Consider the following 21142-nt stretch of genomic DNA (forward strand, 5'->3'; position numbering starts at 1 on the left):
GAAAGCGACCAGGAGGAAAGGGTGAGCAAGTTTCCTACTTTCATATTTGATAAATCAAAAAAATTTCCTAATATTAATGTATGTCCTGCAGTTGAGATCTTTGTAAAATTAGTCACTAAAGATATTGAGGAAATCAACCATAAATACTATCCTAATGTATCGGATTTGAGGGAGAAAAAAATCATTCAAGAATTACAGGGATGGAAGGATGTCACATTCAAAAGGGCTGATAAAGGGGGAAATCTAGTAATCTGGCCTAATGAACTATACGAAAAACAGGCGTTTAAAATTCTACTAGATGATAAATGTTATAAAAAATTAACATATATCCCTCTTCAACAACATCAGAATGAATTAGTTAATATATTAATGGAGGCCTGTACTATGGGAATTATCCCCAAAAAATTACTCGAAACAATTGAGACTTTAAAACCAAAATTACCAACATTTTACCTCCTCCCTAAATTACATAAAGACCCTCTAGACCCTCCGGGCCGACCAATTGTGTCAGGCAATGATAGCCTTAATGAAATAATATGCAAAATAATAGACCACTATTTAAAACCGATCGTTAATACCTTGCCATCTCATATATTAGATACAACGGCAGCCTTAAAAAGACTCGATCAGCTCCACCTAGATGACAATATGATCCTTGTTACAGCAGATATAGAGGCCTTATATTCATCAATACGACATTCTCAGGGTCTAGCTGCAATTTCATGGTTTCTTAATAACAGCAATATGGAAAGATCTCTGGTTGAACTTCTATTGATTCTGTTAGAATTTATTTTAACCCATAATTGCTTCACATTTAAAGACCAAATCTTCCTCCAATTACAAGGTACGGCTATGGGGGCAGCATGTGCCCCCTCATATGCCAACCTTTTTCTTGGATTATGGGAACGTGATATTTTCCAATGTTCATCTATACCTGGCATTGAAAAAGTACATAATTGGTCAAGATATATTGACGATATTATTTTCGTATGGGAGGGGACTATTGAAGAACTTAATACCCTAATGACTCGGCTAAATAATAATGATATGAATATCTATCTGACCTACACATATGGACGTAGAGTCACATTCTTGGACATTGATATTTCGGTCGATCTTGAAGGATCAATTTCAACAACCATCTTTAGAAAACCGACTGCAACAAACTCGATCTTGCATGCGACTTCATCTCATTTACCCTCTACGATTAAATCTATCCCTATCAGTCAGTATGTGAGAGCTAAAAGAATATGTTCTACAGAACAAGCATATGAAGAACAAGCAAAAGAACTCTATACTAGATTTAGAGAAAGAGGGTATGGACATCGTCCAATCAGACAAGCTTATAACAAAGCACGAAGCTCAACCAGAAACCAATTGCTCTATTCTAAAAAGAATAAGCAAGAATCTTCTAATAAGGATGTGAGACTTATTACACCTTATAATAACCAGTGGAAACAGTTCACTAAAATTATACACGATCGGTGGAATGTATTGCTGGTCGATCCAATCCTGAATAAGATACTCACCCCTAAGCCTTTAATCACAGCCAAAAGATCTAAAAACCTATCTGACCTATTGGTCAGAAGTCACTATGGCTCTAAAAAAGATCAGATTCAAACTAATGTCTTCGGAGAAATTCAAGGGTTTTTCCCTTGCAAAAGATGTAAAGCCTGTATAAACACTATAAAGAGCAAAGAATTCTCCAATTCAGAGGGATCAAAGAAATTCTTAATCAGGAAATACCTTACCTGTTCATCCCAAGGCGTGATCTATCTTGCACGCTGTCCATGTAACTTAATATACATCGGAATGACGACCAGAGAACTCCGCGTCAGAGTACGCGAGCACGTGCGAGATATTGAAAAATCTAAAGAAAGTAAGGAGGGAGATCAATTGAAAACTCTCCCTAGACATTTTAGAACAATGCACGAATCAGATGCAAAGGGCCTTCAAGTCTTAGCTATCGATCAGGTAAATCTTGGCGTAAGGGGGGGTAATCTATTTAAGATCTTGTCTCAGGTGGAAAGTCGATGGATTTTTCGCCTAAATACATTGGTACCAAATGGGCTCAATGAAAGTCATGGATTTAGCTCGTTCTTATAATCTATATATGAAATAATCTCTGGGTTTTTATCTATTCTTTGTTGCATTTTTATTTTTAATTTTGTTTTCCTTCATGTGTGGTTATCGTTTTTAATCGTTTATGTTTAGATTTTAATTTTTTTCTGCTTGTACTTATATAGTGCGTATGCATATTATATCTATCTTGGCTGCGAATTGCCGACTGACTGTGGAGTTGCTGCTTTACATCATTGATCCATTGAAGGAATTCCTGACAGACTGTTACGGTTTCCCAATCTTAATACAGGAGGAATGGAGAAAGAAAAGAATTGGACAACACGAATATTCACCTTTACGGTGTTATTGTTATTTATAATTAATGTATTTTGTACGTATTTTGGACTGGTTATCTTATGATAATAATTTTTGGTACTTTTTCAGTGCCCAACGAATTTTATGCATATTGATTTTAAGCTATAACTACTGTTATCACATATTGATATCTATACACTGTTCACATATAGATATCCTAAGAATTGGTATTCTAACTTGGGTAATTTCCGATTTTTTTATATTGAGAGATCACATAACAATTAATTTTCAAATTATTTACACTTTTATTATTTTTTAGCCCAAATTCACATCATTATTTTAATATATAATTTTTAGCACTTATTCTATATATAAGTCCTTCTAATGTATCATTTCTTCCTTGATTATAATGATTGGTTATATTTTGTTATCTTGAGGTACTGTATAGGTCATTCCTTCACAATCACTATATCGATATATGCATAGGACTGATGTAATTTATCCAATATAATCTTCCCCTGCATATACTTTATTGCTGTGAGCTTTATGTGTGCTCGGGATTGAGGCACGTTTGGACTTTCCCCTCCCATCGCTGTCTCCCCCGTGCAGGCATGATGTTCACATCTAGATCTTACACTTAGCGCAGCCTTAGGTTCTCCACATTACATGTCTTGCCGGCTTGTGCGCATGCCCGGGATCAAGGTGTCCTAGACCTTCCTAACGCGCCCATAGTGACCGCACGCAGTCGCCGTCGCTCAGCGACGGTGGATTGTTTGCGCCCCACGGGCACTGCAGGAAGTGTCTTTTTTCTGTCGGCGCCTTGACATCCGCGCATGCGCCGACTTCTAAGCGGCTCTGCACTTCATTGGCCATACTGCACTATATAACGTGACCCACACATGATCCAAGCCACGCCTCCTGAAGAAGATCGGCGAAACGCGCGTTGAGGCGGCAGGCAGGGGTCCGGCTACCACACTTCCTAATAGGTAATTTATGCAAGCATTATATCTATATTTATCGCCTATTTGATATTTCAGCGTCATCCCTAGACACAGCATTTGCTGATATCTGTTTGCACTATGCCACTTTATGTCAATGGAGTTACACTGACCTCATTAGGCTAATTGAGATCTCTCTACATCTGTGCTGCTTTAATGCCTTTGACTATATGATGGTATCTAATAGGAAATGTCTCCTGATACTTTTTACTTGAAATTAGCTATATATTACTTATATTGATACCATAGTGAAGTGCGGACTGCTATTTCCCCTATCCTGCAGGTTTAGCTCTACCTTGTTATAATTTTGTATATTTTATGTCTAAATAAATTTGTATTTTTCTTATGAACACTCTTTTTTGGGTCTTTTTCTTAATTGAAACTCCCTTATGTGATATCTGATAGTCTTTGACGCCCAGGCCCACTGTGCGCATGTCCGATTGCGTCTGGATTGTGGGACATTGCAGGCGGCGCCGTTGATGACGCGTGCGGTTCAGTGACGCCATTTCCGGCGGAACTGACCGCGGCGCCATTTTGGATGCCGCCTGGGATGTAATTCCCTTCTGGACGGGCGGTAACATGCGCCGCAACATGTGGGCTGAATCCCGATAATTAGAGCAACCTTTATAAGATACCCTTTTGACATGTAGCAGCACTGCCCCCTGACGAAGCTGACGCGAAACGCGCGTTGGGGCCACTGCGTGGAGCATCCTAACTGCCAGCATCTGGGTAAGGTTTATCTGGGCACTTTTGTATGTAGGTATTAATATACTTTTACTAATAGCCCTCTGAGCCTTTGCGCACAGCTCAGTGTATTTGGCAATAACTATTGTCATGACGTATTTTGGATACTGTATAGTGCCTTGATCCTAGCCCAGTTTTCATTTGCACTAAGCACTTTAGGAAAGGATTATTTTGGCATTGGGTATATCCACGCAGTGTCTTTCCATCTCTTTTGCTACCACCATCCCTCATTTTGTTTTAGGTGTATATGTATTGTAGAAACTTGTTGTATCAATATTAGAATTTTGTGGTTGATAACTAATAAAAATTTGAGTATTTATGGACAGTAACTCCGTTTCCTCATGATTATTTCTGTATTGTGGAGTGTCCAGCCTAGAATTGTGGCTCTCATTGTGAGGCTCCCCCACTAGGGTTGTGAGCATGTTAGAGCAATTTGGGAAATATTTCAATTTGGTCTTTTTCTGATAGCCCTAAACCCACCAGTGATCTGCCCTTCTACTTTTAGCCACAGCCACACCTACAGTGTCAGCCATATTGACTCTATGGACAATGCCAGGTACAGCACAACTTATCTGGTGTTGGCTAGGCATCCATCTGCCCCCTATACTTTCATTACTTTGTAATGTGCTGAACCCAGGTGTTGCCTGGAAGCGGCAGAAAGAAAAGCCTTTATTAAAGGGAACCTGTCACCCCGTTTTTTGAGATTGAGCTATAAATACTGTTAAATAGGGCCTGCGCTGTGTGTTCCTATAGTGTATGTAGTGTACCCCGATTCCCCATGTATGCTGAGAAATAACTTACCAAAGTCGCCGTTTTCGCCTGTCAATCAGGCTGGTCAGGTCGGGAGGGCGTGGTGACATCGCTGGTTCTTCCTCAGCTTTACGTTGGTGGCGTAGTGGCGTAGTGGTGAAGACACAGCGCGCGATCTGCGCTGTCATCCCTTTCGTCGGTGGGGGCGGCCATCTTCCTGGGGCCGCGCGTGCGCAGATCGAGTGCTCTGCTGCACGGGGCTTCAGGAAAATGGCCGCGGGATGCCGCGCGTGCGCATTAGAGATCGCGGCGGCCATTTTCCCAAAGCCGAGTTTGCATCTCGGCTTTGGGAAAATGGCCGCCGCGATCTCTAATGCGCACGCGCGGCATCCCGCGGCCATTTTCCTGAAGCCCCGTGCAGCAGAGCACTCGATCTGCGCACGTGCGGCCCCAGGAAGATGGCCGCCCCCACCGACGAAAGGGATGACAGCGCAGATCGCGCGCTGTGTCTTCACCACTACGCCACTACGCCACCAACGTAAAGCTGAGGAAGAACCAGCGATGTCACCACGCCCTCCCGACCTGACCAGCCTGATTGACAGGCGAAAACGGCGACTTTGGTAAGTTATTTCTCAGCATACATGGGGAATCGGGGTACACTACATACACTATAGGAACACACAGCGCAGGCCCTATTTAACAGTATTTATAGCTCAATCTCAAAAAACGGGGTGACAGGTTCCCTTTAACCATTCAAATAGGTTAAAAATGCAAATGCCATAGATTATCTTCAGAAAAGGTATTATGATCTCACTGCTGAGAATTAAGCAATATTACAGAAAAAGGGAAGTACCAAAGGGAAGTTTCATTTGGAATTAAAGTTTGATCTGCATTCAAATGGCTTTATAAATTGTCCACACGTTGATCTTACTAAAGCCACTTCCGTAACACTCTAGGCCGGAAAAGAAATCCACATTTCATGGTAATAAAAAAGTTCATGTAACGAGATTTTGTCTCATGCTAAAATATTCCATTTCTGTGCTAAATCAGGAAAATGTTCCTGTGTAAAGATGTTGTTGTTGCCAAATTGTTATAGTGCTCCAATGTTTTTCGATGCAGTTGCCACTTGAGTATATGAAGATTGGAGATATTCGGAAAGTGTGCTAGAAATATTTTTGTTTTTGAGGAGTTCACCAAAAGAAAAATTCTGCACAAGAAGCAGCTTCTCACCAGAAATGAACATGTTATTATTATTATTATTATTATGCATTTTTATAGCGCCATTTATTCCATGGCGCTTTACATGTGAATACGGGGCAGATATAGACAAATACATTAAACATGAGCAGATAACAAGGCACACGAGTACATAAGGAGGGAGGACCCTGTTAATGTTAGGTGTACCTTGTGGATAGGGTGTAAGATATTATAGTTGTGACCCCATACACAGACGAGCAAAAAGGTAACAATTAGCTTTGAGCGAGCATGCTCGGACACGGTGTTATCTGAGCACACTAATGTCCTAATAGAGTATCTTCGGCATGCTCGAATACTATGCTTGAGTCGCAGCAGCTGCATGTCTCGTGGCTGTTCGACAGCCGCAACACATGCAGGGATTGCCTTATCCGAGCATGTTCTTTCATCACTAGTAACAATGCTTTGAACTTTTGACTTTCAGGCTCCATATTTCACCATCCACTGCTGCTTCGAAAGTGAGACTACCATCATTTTATAGACCATCATCTTGTCTATCTCATACATAAATTTAACTTGCAACTATTTAACAATCGATTAGTTATGCTGATTCTTGTCATGTCACTGCATTGTTACGATTTTGCTGGTGGAAAAAAGGTCTTCCTGTATACCACAAATTACAACCTGTTCTCACGTTCCCTAATAGCTCAGTGTACTATTAGGTTGATTCCCAAGCAAAAGATTACTAGTTCAAGGAGCAACCATGAACAAGATATGCCAAGAAAAGAGAATCAGCATCTTCCAGCTCATCGATAGCGGTCTCATGGCCAAGAAAATTGTCAAACTGCATCACGTGAGCGCCATGACAGTTGGAAGAATATGAAATGAAGTCCGTCCCTGCATTCAAAAGCAAAGAGGTGGACGTCCAGTAAAAATATCGGAGTCAACAAGTTGGCTGATCACAAGGTCTATCAGTTCTGATGTGACAAACATGTCAGTGGAGGTGGCTCATATGCTTCGTAATAGTGAGATTACAGTCATCCATGTAAGCAGCGTGCAATACACATTAGACAAGTCTGGAATCGTGGCCCGAAAAAATGTGAAGAAGCATCAACTTCAATATAATCATAAGAAGCATCGGCTCGAGTTTGCCAAAAAGTACGAAAAGCAAACAGTAGAAGATTGGAAACGGGTGATTTGGAACAATGATATGAAAGTCAATAGACTAGGCTCTGATGGGTGCAAATGGGTCTGGAAAAAACAAGGGAAAAGGGGGCTAATGGATCGCGAAATTGAAGGAACTGTCAAGCTTGGTGGAGGAAACCTGATGATTTGGTGTTGTTTCATAGCGAAAGGCATTGGATACTTGACCAGAATCCTGGTGGTCTCAATGCTGAGCTATATGTGAGTATCCTACAAGACTAGTTACTTTTTACACTTGAGTACTATGGGTGTGAAAAGAATGACAGTGTTCCAGCAGTACAAAGACCAGAAGCATACATTGAGATTGTCAAAGAAATGATTAAATGACAATGAAGTAGAGGTGCTGGATTGGCCCCCGCAGTCCTCAGACCTCAACCTAATCGAACACTTGTGGGTAGAGTTGAAGAAAAAGCTGTATACATACCCTATCACGTCTACCAGTATGCACCAATTTTCAGAACACATAGAAGTGACCTGGGATTAAATTTCCGTTGAAACATGCTTGAATCTGATTGAGAGCATTCCCAGAAGGATTCAGGAAGTATTGAAAGCCAAAATGCAGATTAACAAAACAATAATAAATTAATAAAAATAAAAATTTTGATTTTTAGGAGCAAAACAGTAACTATGCAGTGACACACTGACATGACAAGAATCAGCATAAGTAATTGTAGGTTAAATTGTTGCAAGTTAAATTTAGGTATGAGATAGCCAAGATAAATGTCTATAAAATGATGGTAATCTCACATTGAAAGCAGTAGTGGATGGTGAGATATGGAGCCTGAATGTCAAAAGTTCAAAGCATTTTTACTAGTAATGAACAAACATGCTCAGATAAGGCAATCCCTGCATGTGTTGCGGCTGTCGAACACCCATGAGACATGCAGCTGCTGCGACTCAAGCACAGTATTCAAGCATGCCGAAGATACTCTATTAGGACATTAGTGTGCTCGCATAACACCGTATCCTAGCACGCTCGCTCATCACTAATTGCTACCTTTTTGCTCGTCTGTGTATGGGGTCACAACTGTAAAATGTTACACCCTATCCACAATGTACACCTAACATGTTCATTTCCCGTGAGAAGCTGCTTCTTGTGCAGGATTTTTCTATTGGCAAACTCCTCAGAAGCAGGAATATTTCTAGCACACTTTCCCAATATCTCCAATCTTTATATACTCAAGTGGCAACTGCATCGAAAAACATTGGAGCACTATAACAAGTTGGCAACAACAATATCTTGACACATGAGCATTTTCCTGATTTAACACAGAAATGTAATATTTTAGCATGAGACAAAATCTCTTTACATGAACTTTTTTATCAACATGAAATGTGGATTTCTTCTCTGGCCTACAGTGTTACGGAAGTGGCTTTAATAAGATCAATGTGTGGACAATTTATAAAGCCATTTGAATGCAGATCAAACTTTTAATCCAAATGAAACCGGAATTGTTTCTACTTCCCTTTTTCTGCAATATTGATTGATCCTCAGCAGTATGGTGAATGAAAGGATGGGTGTGGACACAGTATGGTGAGTGGGGGGATGAGTGCAGATACAATATGGTGAGTGGAGGAGGGATGGGTGCGGACACAGTATGGTGAGTAGGGGGATTGGTGTGGACACATTGGGGAATGTATGCAGACATAGTATGGGGAGTGGGGATATGGATGCAGATACAGTATGAGTAGCGAGGGGAAAAATGTAAGTGGACAGTATGAAGAGCAAGGGTGATGGGGATGTGTACATACACAGTATGGGGAGCTGGGGGATGTGTGAGGAAGCAGTATGGAGAGCAAGGGGGTAAATGTATGAGGAGACAGTAAAAATAGGGTGGGGGAAACGTGTGAGGGGAATAGTGTGTGAGGGGAATCTGTTTAAAGAATAGCTTTCCAGAACTAGGCTTGTTTCTTTAGATGTATTTTTTTATTGCAAAGTTTAATCTGGCCTTTCTATTATGAAGGCTGATTAATGGTTTGCACCTTGTAATGAACTCTGTATTTGCTGTCATAAAGTACTCTCTTTATGGTGTATGTAGATACTGAAACACCTACTTCCTGGAGAGTGTTCTTGACTTGGGTGGATGTTATGAAGGTTTTTTTTTTATAATAAGTATTCTGAAATGATCCACCACTATTATGTTCTATGGACAACCAGGCCTTTTCAAGTTCCCAAGCTCACCAGTGTGCTTTTTTCTTGCAGAATGTACCAAACTGTTGATTCAGCCACTCCTAACATTACTTCTATCTCTCTGATGGATTTCTTCTTTTTTCAGCCTAATTATGGTCTGCTTCTCTTCCATTGATAGCTCCTTTGACCGCATTTTGGGGGTTCACAGCAACAGCTTCCAAATGGAAATGATACACCTAGAATCAGCTGAAGACCTTTTACCTGCTTAATTGATGATGGATTAACAATGGAAAAGCCCATGCAACCCATTAATCCCTTTCCGACCTGTAATAATAGAACAACATGGCACTCGTAGTAGTGTATAGAGTAGATGCTCAAGTAGGGTATCCAGCCCAACAAACCCAAATCCGAAAATACTTGGCACTCTAGATGCATAATTATCATATGCAAAAGGTTTATTGATGTGCATCCATAAAGGCAAGTCGAACGTTTTCGGTCCACATCCGGACCTTCATCAGAACAAATATAAGAGATAAATGGCGCTATTTACCCAGTGACTCCGGTCGCATCACACGTGCGCCTACGTGGACAGAACTTCTTGCTGCATCCAGGCCACCCTACCAATATTGGAATTTATAGAGACAGGATTAACGTTTCTCCCTGCACCATATCTCTTATATTTGTTCTGATGAAGGTCCGGATGTGGACCGAAAACGTTCGACTTGCCTTTATGGATGCACATCAATAAACCTTTTGCATATGATAATTATTCATCTAGAGTGCCAAGTTTTTTCGGATTTCCCTTTCCCACCTGTCACACAGCATATGTGTCATGAAAGTCAGTGACAATCCAACCTGTGACGCATATGCTGTGTCATAGAATGATCGCGTTCCTGCAGTGCGACTGCCAAATCTGCTGGCCGGCAGATTCATTCATTCCAGGTACATTTTGATCACTGTGATAGACCCTATCACAGTGATCAAAAAAAAAAGTAAATACCCCCCCCCCCCTTTATCACCCCCATAGGTAGGGAAAATAATGAAATGAAGAAAATATATTTATTTTTGTTTTTCCACTAGGTTTAGGGTTAGAATTAGGGTTAGGCTTGGAATTAGGGTTAAGATTAGGGTTAGGGGAGTCTTGGGGTTAGGGTTAGACTTGTGGTTAGGGTTATGGTTAAAGTTGGGATTAGGGTTAGGGGTGTGTTAGGGTTAGGATTGTGGTTAGGGGTGTGTTAGGGTTGTGGTTAGGGGTGTGTTGGGGTTAGGGTTGTGATTAGGGTTAGGGTTGGGATTAGCGTTAGGGATGTGTTGGGGTTAGAGTTGTGGTTAGGGGTGTGTTGGGGTTAGGGTTGTGATTATGGTTACGGTTAGGGTTGGAATTAGGGTTAGGGGTGTGTTTGGGATAGTGTTGGAGTTAGAATTAAGGGGTTTCCACTGTTTAGGCACATCAGGGGGTCTCCAAACACGACATGGTGCTACCATTGATTCCAGCCAATCTTGCGTTCAAAAAGTCAAATGGTGCTCTCCCCCTTCCGAGCCACGGCGTGCGCGCAAACAGTAGTTTACCCAAACATATGGGACATCAGCGTACTCAGGAAAAATTGCACAACAACCTTGGAGGTCTAATTTCTCCTGTTACACTTGGAAAAATAAAAAATTGGGGGCTAAAAAAAAATTTTTGTGGGAAAAAAATGATTTTTTATTTTCACGGCTATGCGTTATAAAATTCTGTGAAGCACTTGGGGTTTCAAAGAGCTCACCACACATCTAGATAAGTTCCTTTGGGGGTCTAATTTCCAAAATGATGTCACTTGTGGGGGGTTTCTACTATTTAGGCACATCAGGGACTCTGCAAACGTAACATGGCGCCCGCAGACTATTCCATCAACGTCTGCATTTCAAAACGTCACTAGTTCACTTCCGAGCCCCGACGTGTGCCCAAACAGTGGTTCCTCCCACATATGGGGTATCAGCGTACTCAAGACAAACTGGACAACAACTTTTGGGGTCCATTTTCTCCTGTTACCCTTGTGATATAATTTGCGGGCTAAAACATCATTTTTTGAGGAAAAAAATTATTTTTTATTTTCACGGCTCTGCATTATAAACTTCTGTGAAGCACTTGTGGGTTCAAAGTGCTCACCACACATCTACATAAGTTCCTTGGGGGGCTAGTTTCCAAAATGGGGTCGATTGTGGGGAGCTCCACTGTTTAGGCACACAGGGGCTCTTCATACGCGACATGGTGTCCGCTATCGATTGGAGCTAATTTTCCATTCAAAAAGTCAAATGGCGCTCCTTCCATCCGAGCCTTGCCGTGTGCCCAAACAGTGGTTTATGACCACATATGAGGTATCTGTGTACTCAGGAGAAATTGCCCAACAAATTTTACTATTCATTTTATCCTGTTGCCCATGTGAAAATGAAAAAATTGAGGCTAAAAGAAAATTTTTGTGAAAAAAAGTACTTTTTCTTTTTTATGGATCAATTTGTGAAGCACCTGGGGGTTCAAAGTGCTCACTATGCATCTAGATAAGTTCCTTGGGGGGTCTAGTTTCCAAAATGAGGTCACTTGGTTGGGGAGCTCCAAAGTTTAGGCTCTCCATACACGACATGGTGTCCGCTAATGATTGGAGCTAATTTTCCATTCAAAAAGTCAAATGGCGCTCCTTCCCTTCCGAGCCCTGCTGTGTGCCCAAACTGTGGTTCACCACCACATATGGGGTTTCAGCGTACTCAGGACAAATTGGACAACAACTTTTGGTGTGCACTTTCTCCTTTTACCCTTGGGAAAATAAAAAATTGTTGCTAAAATATCATTTTTGTGACAAAAAAAGTTAAATGTTCTTTTTTTCCTTCCATGTTGCTTCTGCTGCTGTGAAACACCTGAAGGGTTAATAAACTTCTTGAATGTGGTTTTACATAAAATGAGAATAATGGGGAAAGGGGAAAATATGTGTAAGGCCGGTTTCACACGTCAGTGGCTCCGGTACGTGAGGTGACAGTTTCCTCACGTACCGGAGACACTGACTCACGTAGACACATTGAAATCAATGTGTCACTGCACATGTCAGCGTGTTTTCACGGACCGTGTGTCCGTGTGCAAAACACGGAGACATGTCAGTGTTCGTGGGAGCGCACGGATTACACGGACCCATTAAAGTCAGTGTGTTCATGTAAAACACGTACCGCACACGGACGCTGTCCATGTGCAGTCCGTGTGCCGTGCAGGAGACAGCGCTACTGTAAGCGCTGCCCCCCCCCCACGTGGTGCTGAAGCGGCCATTCATATCTTCTCTCCAGCAGCGTTCACTGCCTAGAAGATATGAAAAATCCTTTTTTTTTCCTCCTCGTGTTTAAAATAAAGATCCCTGTCCCCACCCCCCTCCCACTCCCTGTGCGCCCCCCCCCCCCCCACTGTTAATAAAATACTCACCCGGTTCCCTCGTAGCGTCCTGTCCTCGCCGCACCTTCTCCTGTATGAGCGGTCACGTGGGGCTGCCGATTACAGTCATGAATATGCGGCTCCACCTCCCATAGGGGGTGGGGTTACAGGGATCTTTATTTTAAACACGAGGAGGAAAAAAAAAGTATTTTTCATATCTTCTAGCCAGCGAACGCTGCTGGAAAGAAGATATGAATGGCCGCTTCAGCACCAAATGCAGGGGACAGCGCTTACTTGAAGCGCTGTCTCCTGCACGCTCCGTGTGGTACCCAGTTGGCACACGGGCGGCACACGGCTGCCGCACGTGTGCCACACTGATGGTCACGGAAATCACATGGACACACGGACACGGATAATTCCGGTACCGATTTTTCCGGTACCGGAATTATCTGGACGTGTGAGACTGGCCTAAGTGGGTTAAGAGCTGTCTCAGGGATAGGAAACAAAGAGTGGTTATTAATGGAGCACACTCGGACTGGGTCGCGGTTAGCAGTGGGGTACCACAGGGGTCAGTATTGGGCCCTCTTTTTTTTAGCATATTTATTAATGACCTTGTAGGGGGCATACATAGTAGAATTTCAATATTTGCAGATGTCACTAAACTCTGCAGGGTAATCAATACAGAGGAGGACAATTTTATATTACAGGATGATTTATGTAAACTAGAAGCTTGGGCTGATAAATGGCAAATGAGTTTTAATATGTGGATAAATGTAAGCTCATGCGCTTGGGTAGAAGTAATAAGATGTATAACTATGTGCTTAATTCTAAAACTCTGGGCAAAACCATCAATGAAAAAGACCTGGGAGTATGCGTGGATGACAAACTGACATTTAGTGGCCAGTGTCAGGCAGCTGCTACAAAGGCAAATAAAATAATGGGATGCATTAAAAGAGGCATAGATGCTCCTGAGGAGAACATAATTTTACCTCTATACAAGTCACTAGTTCAACCACACATAGAATATTGTGTACAGTTTTGGTCTCCGGTGTATAAGAAAGACATAGCTGAACTAGAGCAGGTGCAGAGAAGAGCGACCAAGGTTATTAGAGGACTGGGGGGTCTGCAATACCAAGATAGGTTATTACACTTGGGGCTATTTAGTTTGGAAAAATGAAGGCTAAGGGGTGATCTTATGTTAATGTATAAATATGAGGGAACAGTACAAAGACCTTTCTGATGATCTTTTTAATCATATACCTGAGACAGGGACAAGGGGGCATCCTCTGCGTCTGGTGGAAAGAAGGTTTAAGCATAATAACAGACGCGGGTTCTTTACTGTAAGAGCAGTGAGACTATGGAACTCTCTGCCGTATGATGTTGTAATGAGTGATTCATTACTAAAATTTAAGAGGGGACTGGATGCCTTTCTTGAAAAGTATAATGTTACAGGTTATATATACTTGACTCCTTGATAGGGCGTTGATCCAGGGAACTAGTCTGATTGCTGTATGTGGAGTCGGGAAGGAATTTTTTTCCCCAATGTGGCGCTTACTTTTTGCCACATGGGTTTTTTTGCCTTCCTCTGGATCAACATGTTAGGGCATGTTAGGTTAGGCTATGGGTTGAACTAGATGGACTTAAAGTCTTCCTTCAACCTTAATAACTATGTTACTATGTGGTTTTTATCAGCTTGAGGGGTGCAGTTTTTAGAATGGTGTCACTTTTGGGTATTTTCAGCCATATAGACCCCTCAAAGTGACTTCAAATGTGAGGTGGTCCCTAAAAAAATAGTTTTGTAAATGTTGTTGTAAAAATGACAAATTGCTGGTCAACTTTTAACCCTTATAACTTCCTAACAAAAAAATTTTGTTTCCAAAATTGTACTGATATAAAGTAGACACGTGGGAAATGTTATTTATTAACTATTTTGTGTCACATAACTCTCTGGTTTAACAGAGTAAAAATTCAAAATTTGAAAATTGGTAAATTTTCACAATTTTTGCCAAATTTCCGTTGTTTTCATAAATAAATGCAAAAATTATCGACCTAAATTTACCACTAACATGAAGCCCAATATGTCATGAAAAAACATTCTCAGAGTCGCTAGGATCCCTTGAAGCGTTCCCGAGTTATCTCATAAAGGGACACTGGTCAGAATTGCAAAAAATAGCCAGGCCATTAAGGTCAAAATAGGCTGGGTCATGAAGGGGTTAAAGAGTTCCTTGAGATGATTGTCCAGTTACCTTTGTTCCATTGAAAAACAGGAATAAAAATAAAAATCTGTAATTCCTAAACCCTTACTCCAAGTAGGATGTAAATACCCTCAAATTAAAGCTAATAATCTGCGCTTCAAGTCCATTTTATATAAGTGTATCTTGAATACGTTTTGGTAAACAGCTAAAATGCCAAACCTTGAATCACTGTCTAAATATTTCCGAACCTAACTACGGTATATATGTGTACCTTCTGTGTTTTGGATGATTCACCCACATTTTTTATTGTGTTGGATTTTTTTTACCTTTTTATTTAAATGTCAGCAGCTGTCTAGTTAATCTTGTAGATATGCTGCATTTAGCAGAAAGGTAGAAAAAGCATATTCCTTCTGCCCTCTGTGTATCTTTCATCCTGTCTCATTCCGTACTTGTCATGAGCATGGTGATGTTGCAAAGATCTGGCCTCCAGCAGGCCTGGGCACAAATCCTGTAAATACCAAGGTACGTTATATGCTTCGTTTTGCTGTAAGATTTGACATACCGTGAAATATAAAGCACTAGAGAATATATAGATGCTGAATATTAACATTTGAAATATTTCCTGTGACAAATGCTAGAGGGTAAAGGATCCTTAAAGTAAGACTCGTTCCAAAAGTAGAGTTTACTTAGGCTACATAAAGTTTGCAGTAAAATGCTAACCCTACCTAAATCTTGACAAATGTTTGGGGGTTCTGTGCGCTGATAACTAAAGACTCTACAGGTACAGAGTGCGAAAATGATTTCTATTTTACATATGGCAGTACAGTCTGGTAGTGCCATAGACAAAGAATATTCTCGAATGCATTCCATTATGTGTTCTCCTTTAACCATTAACCATTTAAAAATTTTAAAACATCAGTCTGTAGCAACCAAATTATATAAGTGGTTAGTCCGAGGAGGGAGTTCTACATCGCCCCCTCCACCATAACACAATCGTTGGTTGCCAATGGGTTTGCATGGCAGTGGAAGACCTAATCATGGCCATAACCAGGACCTACCCTGAATATAAATTTGTGTTTCTTTTTTATCAGCTAATGGAACTTCAAGCAGTCAATTGTCCACACCCAAATCCAAGCAATCTCCAATCTCCACCCCAACCAGTCCTGGAAGTCTTCGCAAGCACAAGGTATTATGTTTCTTCTCCGATTGTATCCCTAATAAAGCAAATGAATTCTTATTTACATCATTAAGGTAAATCAGTCATCAGATTTCCCAATACAAACTCATCCATTATTAAATTAATCTTTTAGACCTGATGACGCTGGTACACTTACTTTGATAATTGATATCAGAATAGCTGTATAATCCTTTTTCACAGTTTGCACTCAATCTCTACCCATCTAGCATGACTGACTGCTCTTCAGTGTCCCTCCTCACTGCTGCTAAAATCTCACATTTCCCAGTACAATCTGCAGCTGTCTGGCTAGTTGAATGGAGACTAGCGTAAGTACATCATCATCATCAGCTGTACTAGATCTATCTAATATTGTAGGTCACTTGTGCTATGAAATTGTGTTACATATCCCTTAAAAGTTCGATTAAAAATTTTTCAACTAATCAATGAAGATCTGGTCGCTGAAATCCTCCTCCTTACCCCCTTAATTGCCAGAACAAGATTCTTTTATCCCTATTAGAATCGAGCGGCACTGCACAGTGAGAAAGCCAAGAACAGAACTTCAGAAGCCCCATTGAGAACTAATGGAGCTACAGCCGAGCATGTGATTTGTGGCTTCATTTCAACAGGAAAAAATGTGACCCATTCTGGCGATCAGTGGGGATTCCAGTGGTTGGAACCCCGACGATCTAAAAGTCATCACCTAACCTGTGAATAGGTGATTACATCTTCAAATCAGAATACCCCCTTTAAAGAAAACATTTGTGAGGACTATATGCAGTGCCCCAGAGACCTGGTCGTTGCAGTATGGCGCTCTGCCGCTAAGGGGAGTGGCGGTACGTCTGATGGCACTAAGGAGTTCTCCTGACCAGGTATCACCGGAACACATTACACTTCACACTCTGGCCACTAGGGGGAGAAAAAGGCTTTATTTATTGGGCCACTCCTCACACTGGTAAAACTAGGGGCTGGGGAGGAAGTTAGTCAGAAGCTGACTGGGTTGGATTCAGGCAACATCCCGTGGCAGGGGGTGTTGCAGGGAGAAGGCACAGGGGGGTCCCTGTCAGGCGTGGGAACCTGGCAGGTGCCTAGCGAACAGAACAGAATGTAACTGAACCGCACCTGCACACCCTGCGGCGGTATCCTAAGAAAGAGACACGAAGGGAAGGATATTGTGGAACAGTGTAAATGAGAACAATCACAAAAGAGAGCCAGTAAGAGTCGTGCCGAGAGAGACAGAGGCAACATCTTACTGAGGCACGTAGTCGGTGGCTGGAACACCGTAGGAGTAACTGACTTCAGGCCTTACTTCAAACTCCGCCGGACAGTTAATTATAGGTTGGCTGTCTACCTTAAATTTCCTACGAAGACATAGGGGGCAACATTGGGAGAGGGGCGTCTCTAGGGTCCCGGAAGACCTCCAAGCCTTCCCGTCATACGGGTGCGTCCTAGCCAAAATATACCTGGGGGACGAGAAACTAGTAACATCTGGAACTAAAGAGAACAAGAGAGAGCTGTAGAGAACGAACGAACGAGAACAGCAGTTGTGAGGACTATTCCGAATGCTCAGCAGGGTAGGACTACAACACACAGGCGCTAGTGGTAGGCAACGATTTCCATCTGCGAAGGAAACTCTGGATGTGCCCATCGGATCGGCCGGTCTCTGAGAGCCCTGTTAAACGTACTCTGGATTGAGGATCCTGAAGCCTTCAGTAAAGAGGTAAAGAGACTGCAACCTTGTGTCCTCATTATTGACTGCACCTCACACCATCGCTACCTACACCACTGGGAAGCCCTGGGGACATACTTCACCTGTGGGAACTTATACCATCCGGCTGCCATTCCATCACCCCAGCGGACCCCATAGCAGCGTCGGTCACCCTGACCGAACACCACAGGTGGCGTCACGAACCCCTGACAGACTGTTCCACTACTTTCATTGGACGCACCTTAGCAGGGTCGCGGACCGGGTCTAGCCACCGTGACAGCCTCAGAACCGAACCAGAGAGGCCCGGTACCAAAACGCGTGGCCCTGTGTCTGGGGGCGCTCAATATATATCTGATCAAGGAAAAATGTTATTAAAGGAAAATAGCAACTTCAGGATTACCAGGGTGAAAATGCAGATTGTGATTTTTTTTTCTTTAGACTAATTAAAAAAAGTAATGTTCTCCACCTTGCCTACATACACACAATTGTTCACAATATGGTGATTTTTCATTTTACCTATAGAAAACTTTTTTTGAAAAGTTTCTCAACACTGATGCTAAAAGTTTTTTTACGAAATTTATTACTAAAATTATATTTCGGGTTCTATTAGTTGGTCACATTGTATGTTACATTGAGAACCAATTAAGTGTGATTATATAGAGCACACACAATACTAGAGAACATCTGGATGGGAAGAAAACCTTTCCTTATCTGTATGTAACAGAAAACAGGGACCACATTTATATTGGAATTATGTGGTACAAATTACTGTGTTAGCAAAGTATAGCTATTCTGACTCTTCAAGGTATGAGTCTCTAAATCCTTAGCCTTCAATCTCTTAGAAAACTGTATGATTGTTGTACTCACATGCGATGCGTCCTCAGATAGTGCCAACTCAGCCACACTGACTCATAATAAGAGTTCATGAGAAACAGAGTTGATATTCTCTGAAATCTTGTATTTAAGCACAATGCAGCAGGTGGAAAGAGTAATCCAAACAGAGAAATACACATGTACATCCAAAAATGGCTACAGCAAATGGATAATGAGAAAGAAGGAAGGAGCAAACTAACATCATCAACTACAGAAGAGAAGAAGGGACAAGCTTCAAGTGGCAGGCTTCTCCCTAGCAACAACAGGATACAATGTATAACACAGAATACATAACAAGTTGTTCCCATTCATGGGACACAACAATAGCACTATTTCTTGGTAATGTATGGATTAATAATTTTCTAATAGTCATGTATGACTATTGGTATTTTTATACTGTGTAACTATTATATTGGCATTGTATACCTTATTGGTACTGTATGTGACTTGGTGGAATAATAGCTGTTGGGGTTGGCCACATGAACAGCGGATCTTCTTTCTATCTATCTTAGATAGTTGAGTGCTCGTTCGGCTGACAACTAGCTCTCTTGATCTGCTCATACGGACTGTGCATGTGTTGAGTGGTCAGAGGGAGTAAGCCACCGCCAGACCCCTCAGGCAATTGATTATCTCAATGGGAATCAAAGGATCAGTTTTGAAATTCTACTTATTCCATTCTTTTTCCCAAATCATCTGTCGGGAGAGAATTGGAAGCCCCATACACATTAGATGGTCAACTGGTTTTGCAAAGTTTGTCAAGGTCAGACAACTTTTTTTCTAGCTAGTATGGGGACCTTTACAGTGGAAACAAGGTAGACATTCATTTTAGATACTTGTGGAGGGAAAAGTGATCTCAACCTCATCTCCTTCACTGTCTGACCAAGGTGAAAAGAGCAGGGATAAAACATTGCTCGGAGTCCGTATTACCCTAGTGAAGGATTGTTGATAGCAAAACTTTATTCTGCAGTTTCTAATAGTTGACACCAGTGGAAAGATAGCATGTCAGGTCTCATTCTATCAATGTATTTTCTTTGAAGCTAACGAATGCCTCTCTTGTTTCTCCTTACAGGACCTGTACCTTCCCCTGTCCCTGGATGACTCGGATTCTCTTGGAGACTCCATGTAAAGAGTAACAGTGTATGGCATCCGCTCACGAGGAGGATCATACAGCAGAACACATCAGATCGGCACTACGGTGCTTTTTAAAGGATCCAATTACAGCTTTCACTGTTATTTTTATTTTTTATGTGATTTATAGTTTGTGTCATGAATTACATGTGACCCAACCTGACAGGGATAACCAACTGTTTTATAGTGATGAAGCAGGCTTCAAAATTATGTACTGTATGCATGTGTGTCATTCTTCAGTTGACCCTAGTACTAAACATGGGCTGTAAAAGATGGCTATTGTCACCAGCTTTTATTAATGGTGTCATTCTATGACGACGACGTAACAATCCCGGCACATGTACGGTATACTAGGAAATGTTGAAAGCGTGTTGTGGATCATTTTGTATGTTTTATATTAATAACTAAGATTCCCCTTTTACATTCTGTAATGAGAATTCATACTAGACTACTCAATGGCTTATGGGTTTTTACTTATCCATGCTAGGCAATGTTCTTAAATATTAAGATTCAACCCTAGCACCAAGAATTAGACCATTTGGTTACAGTCGTTACAAGGAATTTGCACCCAATTTGGGTCCCGGTTTTGTATCAGCATTCCAATCAGTTTTCAGTAAAATAAAAAATTTAAACTGCCGAACCCCTCCTTCAGTTTCACCTGTCTATGAACTGAATATAATGAACAATTACCATTTTAATATTTGGCGTATGTCAGATTTGGGAAGTCAAATTAATAAGCGGAAAATCTTTCTTAATTCATTTCGGGGAGTGACTGACTCAAGCACCAGATGGCCTCCTTACTTCCTCAGCACAATTCCCGGCCCTTTCCTTACACTGGTTTTGCCTCTGTCACATAATATTAGAATCTCCATTCTTGTCTAGCACCGATCACTAACGACGAACCCTTTTCAACAGCAGATGGCAAAAGTCTCAACATAATGGGATGCCAATCTGAGGATTAATCACTAATTTTACACATGGGCACTTATATTGGTTAATAAGCATTTGTACATTTTTTATCCGTTATTATCAATCGTATATTGATCAATCAACTTACAATTCCAGCAGACACAATACAACCAAACCCTATGCAATAGTAATGTTTCATGGTAATCCAAGTCTATAGTCAGAAGTTATATGCAGTACTGCGCTACAGTCTATGCGCAACTGCAGAAAGCTGCAGATTTTGTATAAAAGGTACTCAAAACTAAGAATATTTGTTTAGTTTTAAATAAAATGGGTTGTAATTTAAGGAGGTTGCCCAGGACTTTATAGGAGAA

General features: G+C 41.4%; 1 protein-coding gene across 1 annotated transcript in view; it reads left to right on the forward strand.

The window, feature by feature from the left end:
• Nucleotides 1-20500, forward strand: part of DCX (doublecortin) — a 146197-nt gene extending 125697 nt beyond the window's left edge. Inside the window, exons 6-7 of the mRNA XM_069747117.1 lie at nt 16071-16165; nt 19804-20500. Coding sequence (XP_069603218.1) covers nt 16071-16165; nt 19804-19860 — 152 coding nt within the window. The 3' untranslated portion in view covers nt 19861-20500. The remainder of the gene's footprint in view (nt 1-16070; nt 16166-19803) is intronic.
• Nucleotides 20501-21142: the final 642 nt, after the last annotated feature.

This window comes from Ranitomeya imitator, chromosome 2, assembly GCF_032444005.1.
Source record: "Ranitomeya imitator isolate aRanImi1 chromosome 2, aRanImi1.pri, whole genome shotgun sequence".
NCBI classification, from domain to species: Eukaryota; Metazoa; Chordata; class Amphibia; order Anura; family Dendrobatidae; genus Ranitomeya; species Ranitomeya imitator.